The 20,283-nt window shown below is 31.0% G+C and overlaps 4 protein-coding genes across 4 annotated transcripts; 2 read left to right on the top strand and 2 right to left on the bottom strand.

Annotated features, from left to right (window-relative positions):
• Window positions 1-279: 279 nt before the first annotated feature.
• Window positions 280-6,111, bottom strand: LOC111003549. The gene is made up of 5 exons (XM_022274129.2): window positions 5,904-6,111; window positions 4,855-5,065; window positions 4,241-4,441; window positions 1,505-1,609; window positions 280-1,222 (listed from the first exon to the last, which is right to left on the bottom strand). Exons 1-5 carry the CDS (start codon window positions 6,055-6,057, stop codon window positions 1,099-1,101), a joined length of 795 nt encoding a protein of 264 aa, XP_022129821.2. The 5' UTR covers window positions 6,058-6,111; the 3' UTR covers window positions 280-1,098.
• An 879-nt stretch (window positions 6,112-6,990) lies between these two features.
• Window positions 6,991-11,293, bottom strand: LOC111003550. Its single transcript, XM_022274130.2, has 5 exons — window positions 11,160-11,293; window positions 9,432-9,636; window positions 7,733-7,906; window positions 7,291-7,401; window positions 6,991-7,123 (listed from the first exon to the last, which is right to left on the bottom strand). Exons 1-5 carry the CDS (start codon window positions 11,278-11,280, stop codon window positions 7,012-7,014), a joined length of 723 nt encoding a protein of 240 aa, XP_022129822.2. The 5' UTR covers window positions 11,281-11,293; the 3' UTR covers window positions 6,991-7,011.
• An 837-nt stretch (window positions 11,294-12,130) lies between these two features.
• Window positions 12,131-13,815, top strand: LOC111003551. The gene is made up of 4 exons (XM_022274131.2): window positions 12,131-12,306; window positions 12,689-12,849; window positions 13,277-13,381; window positions 13,687-13,815. Exons 1-4 carry the CDS (start codon window positions 12,172-12,174, stop codon window positions 13,805-13,807), a joined length of 522 nt encoding a protein of 173 aa, XP_022129823.2. The 5' UTR covers window positions 12,131-12,171; the 3' UTR covers window positions 13,808-13,815.
• Window positions 13,816-16,134: 2,319 nt separating this feature from the next.
• Window positions 16,135-19,087, top strand: LOC123689205. The gene is made up of 4 exons (XM_045628361.1): window positions 16,135-16,276; window positions 16,663-16,823; window positions 18,142-18,246; window positions 18,963-19,087. Exons 1-4 carry the CDS (start codon window positions 16,151-16,153, stop codon window positions 19,072-19,074), a joined length of 504 nt encoding a protein of 167 aa, XP_045484317.1. The 5' UTR covers window positions 16,135-16,150; the 3' UTR covers window positions 19,075-19,087.
• The last annotated feature ends 1,196 nt before the right edge of the window (window positions 19,088-20,283 follow it).

The following is a 20,283-nucleotide window of genomic DNA, read 5'->3' as shown; positions in this document are numbered from 1 at the left end:
AGTATTGTGAAAATACAAGACTTCTAAATGCCTTTTGTATTCTTTTAAATTAATTTAAATTGAAATTTCAACTTCTATTGCGCTCGACTATTAAAACAATTTAATTCAAAGCCGTTGAATGTTGAAGCTTTAAGTAGTGTATTTGAAAGGATTAAAAATGATGTCGACGGAGCACATTAATTAACTATATATTTGGCAAACATTTTATTAATACGACCTAAAAAATTAATTGGTAATTTGTTAACAAAACTTCAGCTTACATTCAATGACTGACTGAAATATAATGTAAATTTATAACATTTTCTCATATTAAATTATTAATGCTAAACTGTATTTTCTATAAGATGATACATGAATATCGGATTCATGACATACATGACATATACGACATACATTCCCTAAAAGCATTTATAACGGTTGGACAAATATAAGTACTACTTAAGTCCACTATGAATGTTAACTACTTTTAAAAATATCTATAAAACTGACACAGTTGCACATTTAGTATATTTTCTGACATCCCAAAGACCCATAGTGGCATGGGGAGGTTATATTTTTTCTTATATGCCAAATTACGCCATATGTAATAATTACTTTAAAACATTTTCATTCTGTGTCGGAAAAAATAGAAAAGAAATCGATATACTGGGGCTCGAACGATCAGGACTGAGACTACAAAATTACTGGCATACCTTTCTTAATCAAAATAAACATAAAATTATATCAAATGGTTGATCAAAAATAAGCTTAACAATGCAAGAGTGCTAATTGATTTGACTGAATCTTATGTTATCCTATATCTCGCCCATGAATAATGTAAATAAAAAATATTACCGATGTAGTCGGGCATCTCGCGAGATGCGAGACACACCATTTGTAAACTAATTTACTGTAATTAATCTATTGTATCTTTTGATAATAATTTTAGAGATAGAAAAAGTCCCTAGACACAATGGCTGGGGAGTAGATAGAAAAATAAAAATAAAACCTTACTTATCAAAATAAAGATAAAATTATATTAAACGGTTGAGCAAAAATAAGTTTAACAATGCAATAAGTTCTAATTGATTTCACTTAATGTTGTTATCCTATATCTAATCATAATGAGGTGAGGTCGAAATTTTCACAGCCCGGATACATTATCTCACAGTCCTTTGATGGATCGTGAGCTTGATCATACAATTTATGTTCTTCGATAGAAGAATTTTTGTCCTTAGGGAATCTGAAATTGGGATAAGTATGATGTTATGTTTTACGCTGTATACCGTTTAAGCCTTAAAATAAATACGCGAGTTTTAAGTATTTTATAAAAGTAGTATTAATTTCCTTTAATTATAAGAACATCGTTATTTTTAATATTTTAAAAAAGCTTTACTTGAAAATAGCTATTATAACCTTATAATATTGTTTTATTAAAATAATTAAATTAGACTTATCTCTATGTTAGCAACTCTTCGTTATATATTTTACTGAAGACACTTGGTATTTAAATTTCAATACTTACGTAAAGACAACCCTAAGTAGTTCCTGTAGGAATGTCCCCTGCCCTCGGGCACGAGATGACTCGCATAGTTTTCGAAGTACGCACTGCCTCCCATCGGAACCCAGCCTGCAACAGTTATTTCGTCTCTACACATAGTTCGGATATTTAAGTTTAAAAATGGAACGTGGCTAGAGTTTCATGTTTTTTTAATTATTTAGACACGCGCGACGGAAGTTAACGACGTTGTCACGCGATAATAGTGCAAAAAAATCTTAGTTTTAGTTTCAAGTACAGTAGAATTAAGTTTGCATATTTTTTATTTACATAATTAATGTGCAGATTACATTGTGATTTTTATGTATGTTGTGTTATGAATTACAAAAAACTAATATCGTTTTGTTAATTTTTATAGTAAAAATAATATTCAGAGAAAGTTGTTAATACTTTAAGCAACATCCTAGTGAAACCAATAGCGATACATTTTGTTAAGTAAGGTGAGTTTTATGTATATAAAATGTGTAAATCTTAAGAAACGAATGTCGAATTTTCGAAATATCAATATATTATAGATATCGAAATATTAAAGATCGGCAGCTTGTATATTCGTAATCAAATCAAAAAATCATTTATTCATATAGGTAACATAATGTGAGATTATACTAGATATACTAGTGAGAACAACACGCTAATATGTGGTAGAAACAACTAATATCACCGCATACACGAATTCAAGTACGACCAGTCACCACGTGTAGTATCCGTTCTGGAGTATGACGCATGGCCAGCCATCGGCCCCCTCGCCATAATTTAGTGAGAGAGATAATAAGACTATACAACTGTCGATCTATAAGACAGCCTAATCGTGTTAAGATTCAGATTTGTTATTGCATATTTATAAATCTATCAGAAAATGATTAGTTACTAATCTTCCTAAGAACTACGAAAGGTCCACTTCTTACATCACGTTTTCACTTATACGTAAAAAAAGAGTATTTTAGCCAATCAAAGCCATTTAATAAAACACACCATTATTAATGGTAATGATGTACGAGCTAGTCTTCGTTTTTTAAAGAACATAGGCAGGAGGCTCACCTGATGTAAGTTATAACGCCGCCCATGGACACTCTCAATGCCATGCTCGTGAGTGCGTTGCTGGTCTTTTAAGAATTAGTTCGCTACCCTCAGACGAATTGGTTCGGAAATACTTCAGTTGGCAGCTGGTTCCACTTTCGTGGCTAGGAATAAACTGTCTTACCGCTCATAAGTGGAGCCACGTAAATATAGGTGAAACGGGTGAAATCCGCACAACTCCTCCGAACATCTTAGCTTCTGAATAATTTGAAAGATTTGCCTATTCTATGCTTTATAAATCGGAATTGCATAACTTTCTCTCCACATTTTACATATAGCCATATATTTAGTAAATAAAAACTCATATTATTTGTACATTGACGTCAATAAATAAAATTCATCTTCAATGTATTTAGCTCAATCCATGGTAAAAAATATACTTGCTGTCTCGAATGACGCGTTGCAGAAGATATTTTAAATTATGGATAAGATTTATTCGGTCTTTCTTACTAGGTATGTGACTTATCTATGGTATTATATGTTCTATAACTTACGGTCTATTTCGAAATATACTAAGTACTAGCCATACATACATTTTTATGAATGATTTTCATATGACAAAAATTATTCCTACAGAGAAGATTTAAATATTTCAGATTTTGGATATGACTATCAAACAAAGTATAAAAATCATGTGTCACTTTTTACTACTAAATACAATTTGACTGGAAATGAGACAAGTACTTGAGTCAAAAATGATTTATCGTGAAATATTTTTTTTATTAATATTTGAAATTGTTTCTTGTACGATACACGACTTACGAACTTTTAAGCTATACAACAGTTAACCTAATTGTCTGTCACAAAGTTTCTGACAGTATAACAGATTATGTCATAATTCAAGATCTATAAAATAATTATTAGTTCCCAAAGTTCCTAAAACGACGCTCGGTTATTTCTTACCTCTGGTTTTCACTCACCATTTATATTTTATTATTAATTTATAAAAAGGAGTGTTTTTTTAAACAAGTAATTTAAGCCTGTATACAAAATTCAAAAAGACAACACTCTCATTAGTCAAAAATTAAAAAAAACATGACAAGATAAAATTAACAAATTTGTAATCATACAATTCAAACCAAAATTAAAGATATAACCGTTGTAAATGTGATTTTACTTAAATTTTTTTTGATTGCTTTGTATGACTGGTATGAAACAAAAAATCTACAATCTGTAATACAAATATCTACTACCAACGCTCTCCATAGCTACAATATGGATATTTCGAATATTTTCGTTTAGAATTTTTTTTACAAAGAAATCCAAATTTCACTTCCCAGCTTCCGCGATTCTCTCTAATCGTGCCTAGTGCCTATAATGAAGATATATATTGTGTGAAATGCCTCCAAGGCCCAAAAATTTATAACGACAATCAAAATTAAAACAATAATGTGGTTTGGTTATAAAGATTAATGACAAATATAAAATGAGGGTGTATAATCAGGAAACCTATAAAACGATTTTTTACTACAAAAAAAAATGCATGCGGAATCCCATATTAACTCTCCAGATTATCTAGATCAACCAATCACCATATCCCAAAAGTAGTTGAAAATAAAGCAATATTTCGTTTAAATTAGCTTCATTATTCTTCACAAAGGAAGTGAAGATTCATTAGGCACTTACGCTGAAATTAATGTTTCCAGTTTTTGGTATAGCTCTGCGCGACTATTTCTATGAAATTCACTATTGCCTTCATTGTGTCTCAGATAATCTCGTCCATGTCTCTCGTGCATTTTCATTCGATCTATCTTCACATTTAATCTGTCTCTAAATGACTCTTCATTCACGCTGCGTTTCGCGAACGCCGGGTTCACTATTGTGGGCCTGTAACATGATTTATATGTTATTAAAGTATTTATAAGGTAACTTAGTGGTTATAGTAAAAGTATACTTCTTAATGAAGCATGGGACGTATATGTATTTTATATCGATTTCTTACATTTGTTTTATAGATATTTTTTTTATAGAACAGGGGGCAAACGGGCAGGAGGTTCACCTGATGTTAAGTGATACCGCCGCCCATGGACACTCTCAATGCCAGAGGGCTCGCGAGTGCCTTGCCATCTTTTTGAGAATTGGTACGCTCTTTTCTTGAAGTACCCTAAGTCGAATTAGTTCGGATATAATGGACAAACAAGAATATATACTCTACTATAAAAATACTACAATAAACATATTTAATATGATAATGATAGAACACGAAAATAGTAATATAATTTTGAAATATTCAAAATTACCTTCTAAACGGCTTCTTAGCTATAACACGGCCATTTTCATCCAAGTAATAGATACTTTTCTCATCATTTCTTCTGTTTGGTTTTCTTTCATACTCTTTAAACATTAGCAGAAGTTTTGGATCTGAGGGTAAATCCCAGGCCAGAGCTGCAGTGTTGGCAAACAAGAATATATCTCCTATGGGAATAAGAGCCGCTGTCTGCGTACAGAATACTGAAATAATTTAGCTTATAAATTTTGGATGATCACTACACTTATAAAACTCAAAAGAAAATTATTTTATTTTCATGTGTTTAACTTCATCAATTTAATATTGTCTAACTTATTCCTTCGCGCGAATGTGCTGTCCACATCGATCGTAATATTAATGTATTTTGATTATTCTAAATTTGAATTTTGACACAGATTTACAGATAACTGACATATCAAAGAAACATGACCGATATCTGTAACTAATAATAAATTAAATAAATAACTGAAATTAATTAATTGCAAAACTTATTGTTAATGAGAAACTACTGCTTGTAATATGCTTTCATTGTGTACACATTGTATGCAACATTGCATTAGAAAGACAGCATCATCAAGTATGTTAGTTCAGTCCAAAATAACGACTTCAATACATTCATTAATAATAAGTGAAGTCTAAAGTTATAACAAATTCTTCAAAATACCTAAATTACAAAACCTCTATTAATATTTGACTAAACTCACTAATTTATATTTTTCAGTTAAAAATAAAACAAATCAACTAATGTTAACCTGATTTTGAAGGAGCCTTTTCTACCGGCTTAATCTGCTTCAGCGATATTAAGAAATTCATTAATATTAAAATAAACTTAAAGTGAATTTTTCATTCAAATCTTTTAAACATAATTTTTAACTATATCATAAGTATAAATTGAAATAAACCTCTAGACTGTTTCTCTCATTACTTAAAAGCATTTTAATCAACGTTCATTTCTAAGGCAAAAGCTAGAGGTAAGTGCTTTTCAAATTACTTCTTCTACCTTTCACACACGTCACACTAACTAGATTACCCAGTACATACCCATTTGGAAGGAGCTTCCTTCAGGAAAAATTAAAAACCGCTTGCTTCGAGACAGCACCCGCGTTGCATTTCCTCCAGAATGACATTCGTCACCTCCACACAGATCACTTGTCGTTAATCCGAACAACAAAACCAAAATATACACTTTTATCATGTTAATTACGAGATCAGTTTCCAAAAATTCTAGTTGCCAGCGGGATGACACAAATCAAATTGTCTCGTAGCGCGGAATTGTATAAAGAAAGACCAATTAACATGTTCTGTGTCAACTAAGAACAGTTACAATCGTGATGTACAAGCCAAGGCTGTTCATTTTCCTCACTCATGCTTTATTAGTTTTATAAGCGCAGCGATTACCTAAATTAAATACTCCCGATACAGACAGACGAAGACACTTTCTTCAAGTGTTACATTGCATTCATTACTTTCATAGCAATTAACCGAATCATGGGAGTTACGCATGGAGAGTATATCCAGACGAAGACACTCATCAACTGTTACGTTGCATTCATTTGTTACATAGAAATTATCATTTCATTATTACATTCTATTGTTGTACGCGAGTGGTTAGTATAGAGTCAAAATAAAGTCATATATTATTTTGAGCACCCCGATGGCCCGTACAGGTGACGTCTATTGATTTACCAAAAACAAAAAACTGACGTCACAGGTGATAAATAAGTGAAATAGGAAATTGAACGTCACTTACATTTTCTTCATAATTAGTTCCATTTAGCGTTCCATTTGCCCGACTATTATGGTCTCAGTCATTAAAATTAAGACACAATTATGAAGCGTAATGAGCTATGAAGGCTATTAGACCACTTTTTATACATTAAAGAAATTGCAAATTAGCGAAAGATGTGCTTTTTAAGTTATTGAAAATGATACTAAATGAAATGGGTGAACTTGAGAGATCTGTTTATTTATAGTTTGAAACTAGATTAATATTGAATTCAGTTTTTATATTAAAAATCATATATAAAAGAAATATTTTTTTAATAATGAGGCATTAATGTATGTTTAAGTATTATAAAACTTTTTGGAAATAAAACACTAAATTTACTAATGTATATAATATTAGTCATTAATATCATTTGTCTATGTTTTATTTAGTTGAATCAACGAATGTGCATTCCGGATACAATTCATCACATTTTCCCGAAGAGGTTTTGTCATAGTCTTGATGAACATCATCTTCTAATTTACTCTTCGGCAATCTGGAAAAGAGAAAAATATTTTTATATTAAAATTGTTTGTATTATTTTATGCTACAAAAGAAACTACTACTGCTATATTTCTATACTAGAGGGGGACAAGCCTTTGAAAGGAAGGGAGTATAGAAAGATGTCCAACGGGATATTCCACAGTTTGATAGTTTACTTACGTATAAACAGATCTCAATATCTCATCTAGGAATCCGCCCTGAGGTTCATGGGCAGACTCGCGGTATATACACAGTGTTTTCAGCAGACACGCCCGCCCATTACCGCCCATCCTATAAAATAAAAAATATTGCTGAGAGTAGGAAAAATATTCCTAGTACTTAATAAGTAAAGTTCTTTGCCTTTCTATATTATGCTTACTATTGTATGGAGTTGATTACTCGTCACTGTATTTGTTTATTAGTTTAACTAATTATTATTTAAGTTGTTGGTAATATTACAAATACACAAAAACTGTTTAACTAGTTGCTTTAAAATTATCTAAGAAAATCTATATCTTACTTTATTAAGAAGAGAATAAACTTGAATTTAAATCAACGTTGTACTTTATCTAAATACAGTTTAAACAGTATAAAACTGGCAAATTATAAAATATTATATTACCCTTCCATCATAACTTCTAATTTCTCATATAACTGCGTACGGCTACTGCGATGGAAGTCTTTTTGATTTTGATCCAATTCATTAAAACCAGGTCTCGCTTGAGATAAATGCATCTTCTTTCTATCTACATTAGTAACACTACGTTTCGCGAATGCTGGGTTGATTAAAAGTTTTCTGAAAAAAAAATAATTGACATATAAAAAAAATCTAGACGATTATGTTTGTCAAAGCTTAGCATAGCATTTTTGCATCACAAAACCTTTTCTGTTAAATAAATAACGATATTTAAATGTTGCAACTAAATCAGCAGAGACGTATTTTTTTTAATAAGTAATGTTCTTAACGATCGTGTATGTTCTTTGCATATTTGATAAATATATATGATATCTCTATAAAACATCTTTCTATAATCTACAAAGCTACCTCGAACATCGATTCTATTTACAAAGGCCGTCCAGTGCGAGTTTTCTTCTACGCATGAATGATTTTATCCTTTACACGCCAGTGATTTAGCGTGAACATTCAAATCCCTGTATCAACAGGAAAAATTCTTCAGCCGGAAAATCTGTCGTGGAAGTTGTAATAATCGTCTTGTATTGAAATTCTGAGTTTTTTAATCCTGACGTTAGCTAGTCGAATTTTGCCTACCATTAATAACTTTGCTACCAAAATCGAACTTATATTTTTATACTTTTCCACCTCGACTGTTTACAACTAATTTAAATCAGAGCCCTCGAACCAACTATTAAACTAAATATAATTGAATATTATTTTTCAGAAGTTCCAAATTTTCAATACAAAGCTAAAATATACGAATTTACATCTTAATCTGTATTTTAATTTAAATTATACTCTATCTGAACTATTAGAAACCAATAAGACATTACAATGAAAAATCGCGATAGAATGACGTATCAAATATAAAACATTTCTGTAAAAATCGAAATTGGTTTTCATTATATATTTATTTGAAATTTATATTTGAAGTTAAGCTTCTTTTAATAAATGATGACTCAATATCAGGGTGAGTAAAGCCAAAGTATAAATATGTTCACTAGATCAATGCCTGTACGACAGCACCACTTCCCGCGTCAGATAAATTTGCATGTGCAATCGTCGTGTTTGTACCCTGATCGTTTCCTTTGTGTGTTGTTTTCCTCTGAGAACGTTCGACTTTCCTTCTAGGAAAATTGTATTTCTTTGTACTAACAAAACATGATACTAAGGATTTATCTAAATAAGGCTAATCGTCTTTTTTATTTATATCACTAAAATTTTAAAAATATCTTAGTAGTTACTGATTTTTTAAAGAATAAATTACTAACGTCATGTTCCACGGTTTTGCCCATGTGAAACAGATGCTCATTTGTAGTATGATTTAATAAATTTTCAAATGTGATTGTACTTTAAGAATTAATCTTGCTTTGTTTAGTGCTCACAGTCATCTGTCTCAATACTTATATAACATGATTTTAAAGCATTTCTGTTTGATTTTTCGATTAAAATGTTGATTTATAACCCTATTCTAATCCAAATCGTCGTTAAAACTCAAAAAAAAATTGTCAAATTTGATGCTTGAAAGTGTTGTCGTTTTTTTGCGTTGCACGATTTTATTACGATATTTTTTTATTATAATATAAACAAATAGCAAATAGTTTTGTTTGCTACCCAGCTACTTAAACTACTCTTTACTACTTACCTTTCATATGGTTGTTTATATAATATTTTTCCGTTTTCATCAACATAATAAATATGTTTACTGTCTGTTCTTCTATGTTGCGGGTCTGCTTTATGGTGGAAGGGTGAGTATGGATCTTGTGGCAACTCAAAAGCTAATGCAGCTGTGTTACCCCAAAGAAAAATATCCCCAATCGTTGTTAATGTAGGGTACGTCGTACATAATACTGCAAAATAGAAATGTATAAAATGCGTAGAAGGTGAATTGGCAACAAAAGACAGCAGTACATATCACATTGGAACCTGTGGCGTTACAAAGCCATTGCTTTTTTGCACATCCATTTTTCCAATATTTCATAACTTTATTATCTGTGAACCTGAAGGCAGTTTGTCACCGAGCTTCATAACAACTGTCAACTATCACAAATATATACAAAAAATATTTATCGTATGAAGTTATGTATAGATGAAAACCACATTTCTATAATAGATTTAGGTTTTGTGGATTTAAATCGTTGTTTAAGCTACATTGCGACTTATATAGTACATAAAATACGGATAAAACCGACCTTTAGCTCGATATAAACAATTGAAAGTTCGGACCGACGCACTGAAAGCGCCCTGGAGGCTTATTTATAACACAATGAACGTTATATAAAAACTACAAGAAGAAATACTAGGTACGCCATGAGGCTATATAATTCCTATATAAAAATAATACAAATAAAATTGATTTCAAAATAGTTTTCGTCGATAGAAAGAAGGATTGAAAGTAATGTTGTATGTTGTTTGTACACTTAGAATTTTACACGAACCAAATTTTTTAAAATGTAATAGTAGGCAACCGGACACCTGAAGTTATTGATACCAATGCCCATGGACATTGCCAGAAAATGCGTTGCCGGTGTTTTAGAGTTTTTTCTTAAAGGACCCTAAGTCTAATTGGTTCGAAAATACATCAGTAACTGCCTTAAGAAATGCACTGTTGTGGAACGGCTTTTCAGATGTATGGTTATCTTTAATTTTTCTAACTATAGCTAGTTTTGAGGTTCAAAATATTGAGATGAGGTTCGTATGACTGAAATTTATATCATACCATCGTAAAATCAAGGTACTACTTTGTCGTGGGGATAATACAGTAGACATTTATAATCACAACTTTTATGGACTTAGTTTGTGTACTATTACGATATAATTATACTTTTCACCTCGTTTAATTAAAATACGAAAACTGATCAAAATTAATGAGACATGGAACGTGTGTGTTAGAAGTCATACATCTTTGACAAACAAGATAAAAATATTTTTTTAAATCTTATCTTTCGCCTTATTCTCTCTCACGATTGTAGATAAAACGACACTAAACACACTAACACTAAACTTAAATAAAACTGAAATGTTGACTATAGCTAACTTAAGGGTGTCGGGTTTTTGTGACGGTGAGCGCGCACATCGTAAAAATTTACTCTCATCATTTTTCTCTAACTCGCCAAAAGAAGTATAACTTTATAAGTTGAACACTAATATAAGTAGAAATTACAGTACATTTATAAATGTAGACATGACACTTAAAGTAAGTAAGTAAAGTACTGATACTATATAATTACTTTATGCAAAGTTTAACACACGTTACATTAATAGAATAATTCATTGAATTATTATACTTTATTAAATAAATTATGATCAATTAATAAGCCCACCAAATCATAAACGAACTAAAAATTTAACGAAGCTGATTAAATTATCTTACCCAATTGAAACGAACTGCCTTCGGGAAATATTAGAAAACGCTTTTTTCTCGACAACACAGAATTTTCTTCATGGCCAGAACACGATATTACTAACAATATTATTATATAAAATAAGATCATTTTGTGATTGACTGTATATTTTTAAAGAGTTTTGGATAATACAATTTCAATTTTGGACTACACTTACCATGTGTTAATCAGTTTTAAAGATTATCACGATCATCAAATACTGATCCGTTACTGTAAAGGGTGTTAGAAGATAAAACTGGCTATCACTTGTGTGGGTAAAATAAATTAAAATCAAATCAGAATAATTTCTTTTTCTAATTTTATAATGTACTAGCGTACCCCGGCATCGCACGGGTGCAATGGTGATACTAAATTCACTACAGAAAAAACTGTGAAAGATGTATGTGCCGATATTTAATTAACTGCCTGAATAAATCGAATATAACCTATCAATATTATAGTATTGACTTCAATTGCTAAAATAGTTTTGTTTCACTGTGTAGTAGTCATATTATAAATTGATATTAATAATAATTTATATTAATGTCATCAATATAACTGTTACACTAAAAACTTCTTGCATAAAAGAAGTGATACAAATTTAATACATTTGCGCGCCACTATGTGTGGCAGAATATGGAACGATTTACGATTGTACAACATTTTGTACCATATTCTTGCAATAAACAAATTCTTATTATTATTATAAAATCCATAGAAATTGGAACATTCTGTACATGAGTGGACCGATTATTTTTACTATTATATACCATGATAATTATACATTAAATACTACCCACTTTCACACATACCGTTACAACAAATAATAATTTATAGTAAACATTAACTGTGTGTAGGAAACATACCAGAATTACATTCGAAATGACCAAGATTAAATTCATTATAAGGTTTTATGGAAATGTGTAAATGTATCTAAAAATTTTTAGTTAATATTGAAATTAGTTTAAATTGATTAGATTAGATTGAAAACATAACCTAACAATGTACAAGTCATTCAAAATGTATATTACATGTTATACGCTTCTCATAATGTATATTTTGGTTCACCGTTCTGATGGAGACCCTGGATTAAGAACAAAAAGATACTTGGGATTTAGTAATATAACACGCTTTTTCGTAAGTAATCTATCTATATAATATATATAATTCAAAAGTATGCCACTGAACTCCTCTTATACGACTGGACCGATTTGAATGATTTTGTTTATGTGCATTTGAGTGGCGCCCTGGATTTAGATTCACATATCTGCCTGGTACATGGCACTGCAGTCGGTATCTGTACTCCAGTAGGTTATTTATCTATATTGTAACTAAACCCCTGGTTGTTCAAATGAGTTTCATGTTCTTTTTTTTTATAGCCAGAAGGCTCATCTGATGTTAAGATATACAGTCGCCCATGGACACTCGCGAGTACGTTGCTGGCCTGTTGTTAAAAAATCTTTTTCTGAACCCAAGATTGTAACTTAAGGTAAAACAAACTTGTATTAATTAATTACAGTTAAGGGTAAACTTCAAAACGAATATGATTCCGTGGAACCAGATTTTCGTTCAAGTCGTAGGTTTTAGATTAAACTGGGATGATCCTCCTGACAACTTCCATCCACACCATCATTTTACGAGGAGGAGTGTATATAGAAGCATGGAATTGCTACTGGACAGGTATCGTATATATAATATACTAGCGGATCCGACAGACGTTGTCCTGTCTACACGTCTTTAATTTCAAAATTTCAATTTTTAATAAGCCATTTTGATGAAAATTATTATTCAAATGTTATGACAATATCTAACGATCCAGCACATGGTCACACACGATATAACACAATGATAACAAAACTTTTTTAAATTTCGGGACAGACTAAAATTAAAATTCGAATATTATTTAAAATTTGACACTGCGATGGTAGCGCCGTCTGTCGGATCCAATGTAAAACATTCCAAAATCAACAACAACTAATAAATTGAAAATTAATTAAAAACACATTGTCCAGCGGACAAAATTTATTACTTTTGTGCGTTTTATAGCTAGTTATGTTTTTTTATTATTCATAGATAAACTATCATTATAATGTATTTTATTTTCCAGACATGGGCTAAGCGGTCATCAATGCGTTCGTCGAGCTATTTGTGAAACTGATATGATCTTGGAACCTAATTTGATATACCACAGAATACTAAAGATGGTATTTAGGTAAGTTATGAGTATTAATTAGTAAATAAATGATTACATTTAAGATAATATTTTTGTTTAACCACTAACTTAAAAATCATCTAATATGTCAAAAATGTATCTATTGTACGCACGTTATTATATTTATTATTAATTAATAAAATTCACTGTCTCGACAAATCGAGATATTCATCTCCTTGTTATTTAATTTTTTCATATTACTTTATATTTGAACTTAAGTACAATAGATTTTCAGTATTTGTAAAAACATTAATACATATTATAGTAAAATAGATATACCTCTAAAATTTACGTTATTTTTTCAGAAATCAATCATCGGCTACCGAAAAATGGCATAATCTAACATCAGAAACCTGTAACAGCGCTATCTCTTCTTGTCCCTTCTCCGTTCTTGACGTATCACCATACACAGATCTCTTATCATAAAAAATAAAGAATATGTACTAATCTTGAATTTTTAATAAAAACTAGCAGCTTGTCCCGGCTACAATCTATTTGATTTTTTTTTCACAAACAGGGTGCCACGGGCAGGAGGTTAACTGATATTAATTGGGACCGCTGCCCATGGACACTCAATGCCAGAGGTCTCGCGAGGGTGTTTCCGGCTTTTTAAGAATAGAGACGCTCTTTTATTGAAATAACCTAAGTCTAATTGGTTTGAAATTACTTAAGTGGGCAGTTGGTTCCACATAGTGGTGGTGCGCAGCAAAACCGCGGTTGTGGAACGACGAACGTCGCGGTGGGTAGTTCGTATTCAGCATCGACGACTGATGATAAAACTGAGCTGCAGGTATTAATGCGAACAACACCTCTAAACAGTCTCCATGGTAAATACGGTAGGAGGAGCAGAGTCACCCCACATAAACCTTTTTCTATTTGGGGATAATGTAGCATTCAAACATTGAAAGAATTTAAGGAATAAAATTTGAGGAAAAAAGGAATGAAAAAAAAAAGCCGTCCCTACTCCTGTACAAATACAAAAGGCCATTAATAATATTGTATAATCACTATACTTTATCTTGGAAACATAATTTTCATTAAGTTTTCACGGTGACATAATTTGAAAAGACCATACAAATGCACTACGTATGCAATTAGGTACAGTGCATAATGAGAGTACAAACACGAAAATGCTCTAGCAACTAATGAAGACATCACAATATCACATTCCACTAACAAGCTTCCACATTTTAATGATATACAACAAAGCCTTTTACATATCTGAATTATCTAGATCAGGTAATTATCAGTGCTACAGTTAATGACGTCTGTATGGTACCGACGTTGCAGTTATAGCCACGAACTGATATTCATTTTTGCCACGCGTCGTTTCATTTTAACATTTAAATCAAACTTTTAATATCAAATAGACGCTTAATTGAACAAAGTATGAAAGTACTGACGACAGCGCCATCTGCCGGGCGGATTTCTGAATCTAAACCTGTCCGAATCGATACTTTGTTTCTTCCTCCTGGATTGATATTAGAGGCACTTATGGCCTTACAAAATACCTATTGAGAACCCATATTAAATGCGCCATAACTTGTAATATAGGATCACTTTTCGGTGAAGTCTTTTTTTCACAGTAGAGTCCAAAGAAAACCAAAAGTTATGATATGAAAAAAAATATTTCGTAAAATTTGAAATTATTTTCAAGACACCTCATAAATAACCCGCATGTCTAACGAAAGGTCTTAACAGTACCAATCTAGTGAGTACTATAAAAAAGATACAAGTGTAGATTTTTTCGAATTCTAATAAGAATTAGTCAGAAAAGTCGATTTTCTTATAAAAAAGCAAAATAAATGAGAAACTACAGTTTAAGGACCTCCCGTAGAACAATTGTGTCTAGTATAGTTCTTTAACAGTTGCGTTTGATCCACAACTTTTTGGCCACCCTGTATATAGTTGTAAGTTGTCCCTATAATTAGTAAAACTCCAGCCTAAAATTAAAAATGGATTTAGCAACGCAACGTATTTAAACAGACACAATTGTATCATATTAAATTATTAAAGATTAGTTAATAAGCTACCGGAGTGACCCAACTAAAACGATGTATGTAAAGTTAAAAAAAGTTTTAAACAAGTATTAAGTACTAGTAGTAAGCAATAATATTTTAAATTGATATTTTACGAATAAATATAACAGAGAGGTTAAGGGCATAGATTAGAAGAAGGATTACGCGTGGAGAAAGTTTTTAAAGTTATGATAAATAACTTTTAATAATAATAATTATGAACTATTATTTTCGACCATCGAAAAGTCTTTAATTTATAGATCTTGCTATAGTGACAAATCAAATACACTACTAGTATTAACGGTTTCAAACAAATTTGACTTTATTATTATTAAATATTATGACAATATCGCCATAATATTACTGGTGTCGAAGCAATACGCCATTGTTCCGACACCAGTAATAATGACAATGAAATTAATATAACAATAGACATACCAAATAGTCGTTAATATATCGAAAAAATCACAAGTTTTAACAGTTATTAACTGATAAAGGGCAGCTGATACCAGCGCCATTGCTCCGACAAATAAATATGTTTATTATTATTCGGGACTATTAATAATTCTGTAAACCAATATTATTGCAAATTTCAAAAAATAAGGTCTATTTACATACAACGGAAGACTCATAATGACTGTCTAAGCATATGTATTTTACTTATTAACATCACAAGTGCAAACATTGTAATAAATTACTAGATCTGTTTTTGTTTCAGTTCTTGGTAGACTTTTGGTAGGATAAGATTAAAATGCTGAAACAAATCAAAGTGATTCTCATTTGTTATATTTGTTTTCTATTGTTTGTTATTGATCAAGGTGATGGCAAAACCAAAACAAAAAGATACCTTGGCTTCCGAAATATTTCGCGGTTTTTCGTAAGTCACTTGTTTTATCTTTATTTATTAAAGTTTAATTAAATAACGAACATTTACGAACGAAGATTTTTATTTATTATAATCCAGTTAAAACTAATCCAACACAATAAAAATTTAAGTTTTCAAGAGATTGTCTTAAGAATGAGGGCTCATGTGGTTCTCACCAGTAAAATAACTTTTGGTTTGCTCGAACTATTATAAACATTTATGTTATTTTAAATACATAATACGTACTATGTAACGTACGAACATAAACACTTAATTATTTATACGTTTAAAACAACGTACAAAAACACAAAAAACGGAATAAAACAAAATATACTTAATTGAAAATGTATGTGTTTATATCAGTAAGCAAAGACAATATTATTTAAATTCTATTCCAGCTACGTATAAATCATAAAGCCAATATGGTGCGTTGGAACCAGATCTTTGCCCAGGCGCTAGGATTCCGCATGAACTGGGACGATCCTCCAGATACATTTCATTTGCACCATCACTTTACCAGACGAAGTTTATATAATAACATAGAGTTACTATTAGACAGGTAATGTGATATTATTAATAATAGGTTGTGTCATGTCCTCGTTGGCAATAAGGGGAGGCTTTTTTGAGAAAATGTTTTTCTAGTTATAGGATTCACTATTTAAAGGACTGTTCCAAGTTTTTTTTTTAGAACAGGGAGCAAACGGCAAGAGGCTCAGCGGATACTAAGTGATACCGTCGCCCGTAGACACTCTCAATGCCAGAGGGCTCGCGAGTGCGTTGCCATCTTTTTGAGAATTGGTATGCTCTTTCTTAAAGGACCCTAAGTCCAATTGCTTCGAAAATACTTCAATGTTTTTGTAAAACCCTGGGCAAGTTATACGTATCGCAACATATTGTTTATAGTCTAAGATTCTATGGTCAAAAGTCAGATTTAATTAAATCATCTATATCTGACATTGTCTTATTACACTTTGATAAAAAGAAAGAGCAGCGTTTTAATGCAAACAATGAAATTATGGATAATACACTGCTTCCTACAGAAAGGACACAGCCAAAATGAAGGGGACAGTGACTGTGTTACGAGATGCCATTTAAGTTTTAACTTTACGCCAAAAAAATAGTTTTAGCTATATTTACGTAAAATTTTATTGTTATTAAGTATGTTTGTTTGAACATATTGTTGATTATATAACTAATGCGAAGTTTAAATTTCTCCATACGCGTCTCCTGTAATTTTCCTATTCTATGTACCTATCTGTAGGTTTAGACTATGTTCAAAGTGATGCCTTCTAATAGTTTACATATCTATTTTAAGATTTTATAACTAATAAACTATTTTTAATAATATTTTTATTTTTATTTAGTTACATGGGATCATTATGTTTAAAAATTTTAAGATGTCTATTTACATAGGACTCATAAGGGATGGGTAATTCCAACAAAAAATTACCCATGTTAATATAGAACGTCACTTAATTCACACATCACCATAAAAAAACGTACAATATTCACTACGGACACCCGCTCTTCCGCCATAAAACGTCCTATGTTTATATGAAACTCACTATCTCGTGAAATAAGAGGATAAGAAATATACACTACATAGCATTTAACTAGGCTGGGGTGTTGTCACATCATACCAAAAAATCAAAATCTCAAGTCTCACTGTTTAAGAATTACACAAGTCAACAACTTCTCTTGCCTCTACTGAAAACTATCAATCCTGCAGATGGGACTCTGTTCTACGGATAGGTCGAAATGATACTTATTTAGGTTTTTGCGTTGTTATTTTTGTTATTTTACAATTGCTGTCAATAAAACCGGAATTCAATCTACTGTATGCAAGTTACTTTACTAACACGTTATTTATCTTTCAGCAACGGCCTAAGTGGTTATCATTGCGTACGGAGGGCTGTCTGCGAAATGGACATGATCTCCGATCCCTATTTACTGTATCATAAGATATTAAAAATAATTTTCAGGTAAGTTTTCTTTGTTCTTATACAACAAAGTACCCTACTGATATCGAAAACAAGTGAAAACCTACTAAAATTCGATTAAAAGCATTTATAATACAGATTTTAAACAAGAACCATCACTTTTATACGTTTCAAATATAGTATGTGTATTATTAAATTGTCTTGGGAAATTACTTAATCACTTACGAAAATAAAATATTCGGTGGCAAGGTACCTCCTTCCTCCTTGTGCACTCCCATTCTCATCTTACCAACCCACTTCTGTGGTTCCCACTAATAGTTCTCGGCATGATACTCATGGGCAACAATTATCAAGACTGTCAAACGCAAATGCACACCGATGTGATGCCTCTATAGTCCCATAACAAAAAAGAAGGTAATAATTTATATAAGTCTATATAAATATTACCCATCAAGCCGATGAGTAAACGTTATGGATATCACCAATGCCCAAATTCATGAACGTGCTATACAAATTCGCTATTACAAACTACGAGCACAATATACGAATTGAATTTTTAATTGATTCCCACTCGATGCTGCATTCACAACTTTCCAGCGGGAATTATATTTTGGAATAAAGTTTCGTTAAAACATTACAAATGATACAATTTTGACTGTTTTAAATTGATTAAACAATGTACATTTATAAACAGTTTCTACATAAAGTTCTCATTTACATGAGAGTTAAGAAGACTAAATGTTTTATTATATTTTCAGAAAGCAACAGGAGATAGAGAAGTGGTATAACCATACAAAAGAAGACTGCATTTCCTCTATTAACTCTTGTCCATTCTCGTTTCTAGACATATCGCCTTATACAGACCTTTAATATAATAACAATGTAATAAAAATTTATAGTAAACTGGTTTTATATATTTTCTATACTTTCGTGCCTTAGTCGAAAATTTTTACCTATTGACTTTATTTTTGCTTAACATCAATTGTTGTTTGGCAAATAATAAATTTTCGATCAAGCGATAAGAATACTTTCGTTATTGACGTTTTTGATTACTATCAAAGGTTGTGACTCTCGTTCGTTTAACTTATGTCTTGGGTTTGATTACGGTAAAACAAGTCTGACAATATGTTAATCACCTACCTCCCATAAATCAAAACGCTATTTTAGATCTGGGCTTTTGTTTTGGGATCATTTATTTGCTTCCTTCAGTGTCTGCCTTCCGTGCCTGACACACGAAGACTATTTCGGTATAAGCCATACCGGTTTCCTCACGATGTTATTCTTTAAATTCGCGCATACACAGAAAGTTGCAATACTGCTCGCATATCAAGAAAACAGATGCAAAAACGTTACATCCATATATAGTATAAACACACTTAATTTTACTTCTAACATCTTAACTATAAAAAAAATATCTATAAACTAATGCTAAATAAAGTAGTGATGATTTGTTTTGACCAGGCGGAATTTGAACATATTACTTTTTTAGTAAAAAAATGTTATTAGGTTGTTTTATAAACTATTTAGTGTTTAACACTAATGATTTTTAATAAATTCGTAAGAGTAACGAATAAGTACAACCAGTGGTTAATCTTTAGAGATTTTTCTGAAGGAAAAAAAAGGTGGCGCATAACGTAGGTAATTTACAATAACAGATATTGCAGATCGCATAATACCGTTATTTAAATATTGTTTTCAATTATGTATCGTTAAGCTGATAACGCAATAAAACAAATTTTAAATAAATTGGTAATGTTTACTTTAAGGTTATTTCTTGAATAATGTGCATTGATTTTGTCTGTACTATTTCTATGTAAAGTAAAAACTCATGGCAACCTTTTTCGAAGTAGCATTTGTGTTATAAATGAGATTATAAGCTAAACAATAATGTCATACAAAAACACAAGAAGGAAGTGGCTTAGTCCTTGCATCTTTGTTTACGAACATTACAAGTTATTTAATTATTAAATACAGAGTGATTATATAAATTTTACATATGTTTGATGTCCAATATAGCCTAGAGTATCGGTTCAGAATAAGAAAAATAAGTTTAACATTACTGTAAAGTAACATGAAACA

Source organism: Pieris rapae, chromosome 5 (genome assembly GCF_905147795.1).
Source record: "Pieris rapae chromosome 5, ilPieRapa1.1, whole genome shotgun sequence".
Lineage (NCBI taxonomy): Eukaryota > Metazoa > Arthropoda > Insecta > Lepidoptera > Pieridae > Pieris > Pieris rapae.
The sequence above is the reverse complement of the archived record's forward strand: the minus strand, read 5'-3'. Positions and strand labels throughout refer to the sequence as shown.

Bases quoted from the DNA above. Each gene is read 5' to 3' on its own strand.
- LOC111003549 (XM_022274129.2), bottom strand. From the start codon at position 6,057: ATGATAAAAGTGTATATTTTGGTTTTGTTGTTCGGATTAACGACAAGT. The intron at 4,442-4,854 runs GTAATTTTGAAT...ATCATGTTACAG, and splicing joins GCTAAGAAGCCGTTTAGAAG to GCCCACAATAGTGAACCCGG. The intron at 1,610-4,240 runs GTAAGTGCCTAA...TAACTGTTGCAG, and splicing joins CTGGAAACATTAATTTCAGC to GCTGGGTTCCGATGGGAGGC.
- LOC111003550 (XM_022274130.2), bottom strand. From the start codon at position 11,280: ATGATCTTATTTTATATAATAATATTGTTAGTAATATCGTGTTCTGGC. The intron at 7,402-7,732 runs GTAATATAATAT...TTTATTTTATAG, and splicing joins TTAGAAGTTATGATGGAAGG to GATGGGCGGTAATGGGCGGG. The intron at 7,124-7,290 runs GTAAGTAAACTA...TCTCTTTTCCAG, and splicing joins ATATTGAGATCTGTTTATAC to ATTGCCGAAGAGTAAATTAG.
- LOC111003551 (XM_022274131.2), top strand. From the start codon at position 12,172: ATGTACAAGTCATTCAAAATGTATATTACATGTTATACGCTTCTCATA. The intron at 12,307-12,688 runs GTAAGTAATCTA...AATTAATTACAG, and splicing joins GTAATATAACACGCTTTTTC to TTAAGGGTAAACTTCAAAAC. The intron at 12,850-13,276 runs GTATCGTATATA...TTTATTTTCCAG, and splicing joins ATGGAATTGCTACTGGACAG to ACATGGGCTAAGCGGTCATC.
- LOC123689205 (XM_045628361.1), top strand. From the start codon at position 16,151: ATGCTGAAACAAATCAAAGTGATTCTCATTTGTTATATTTGTTTTCTA. The intron at 16,824-18,141 runs GTAATGTGATAT...TTTATCTTTCAG, and splicing joins ATAGAGTTACTATTAGACAG to CAACGGCCTAAGTGGTTATC. The intron at 18,247-18,962 runs GTAAGTTTTCTT...TTATATTTTCAG, and splicing joins ATATTAAAAATAATTTTCAG to AAAGCAACAGGAGATAGAGA.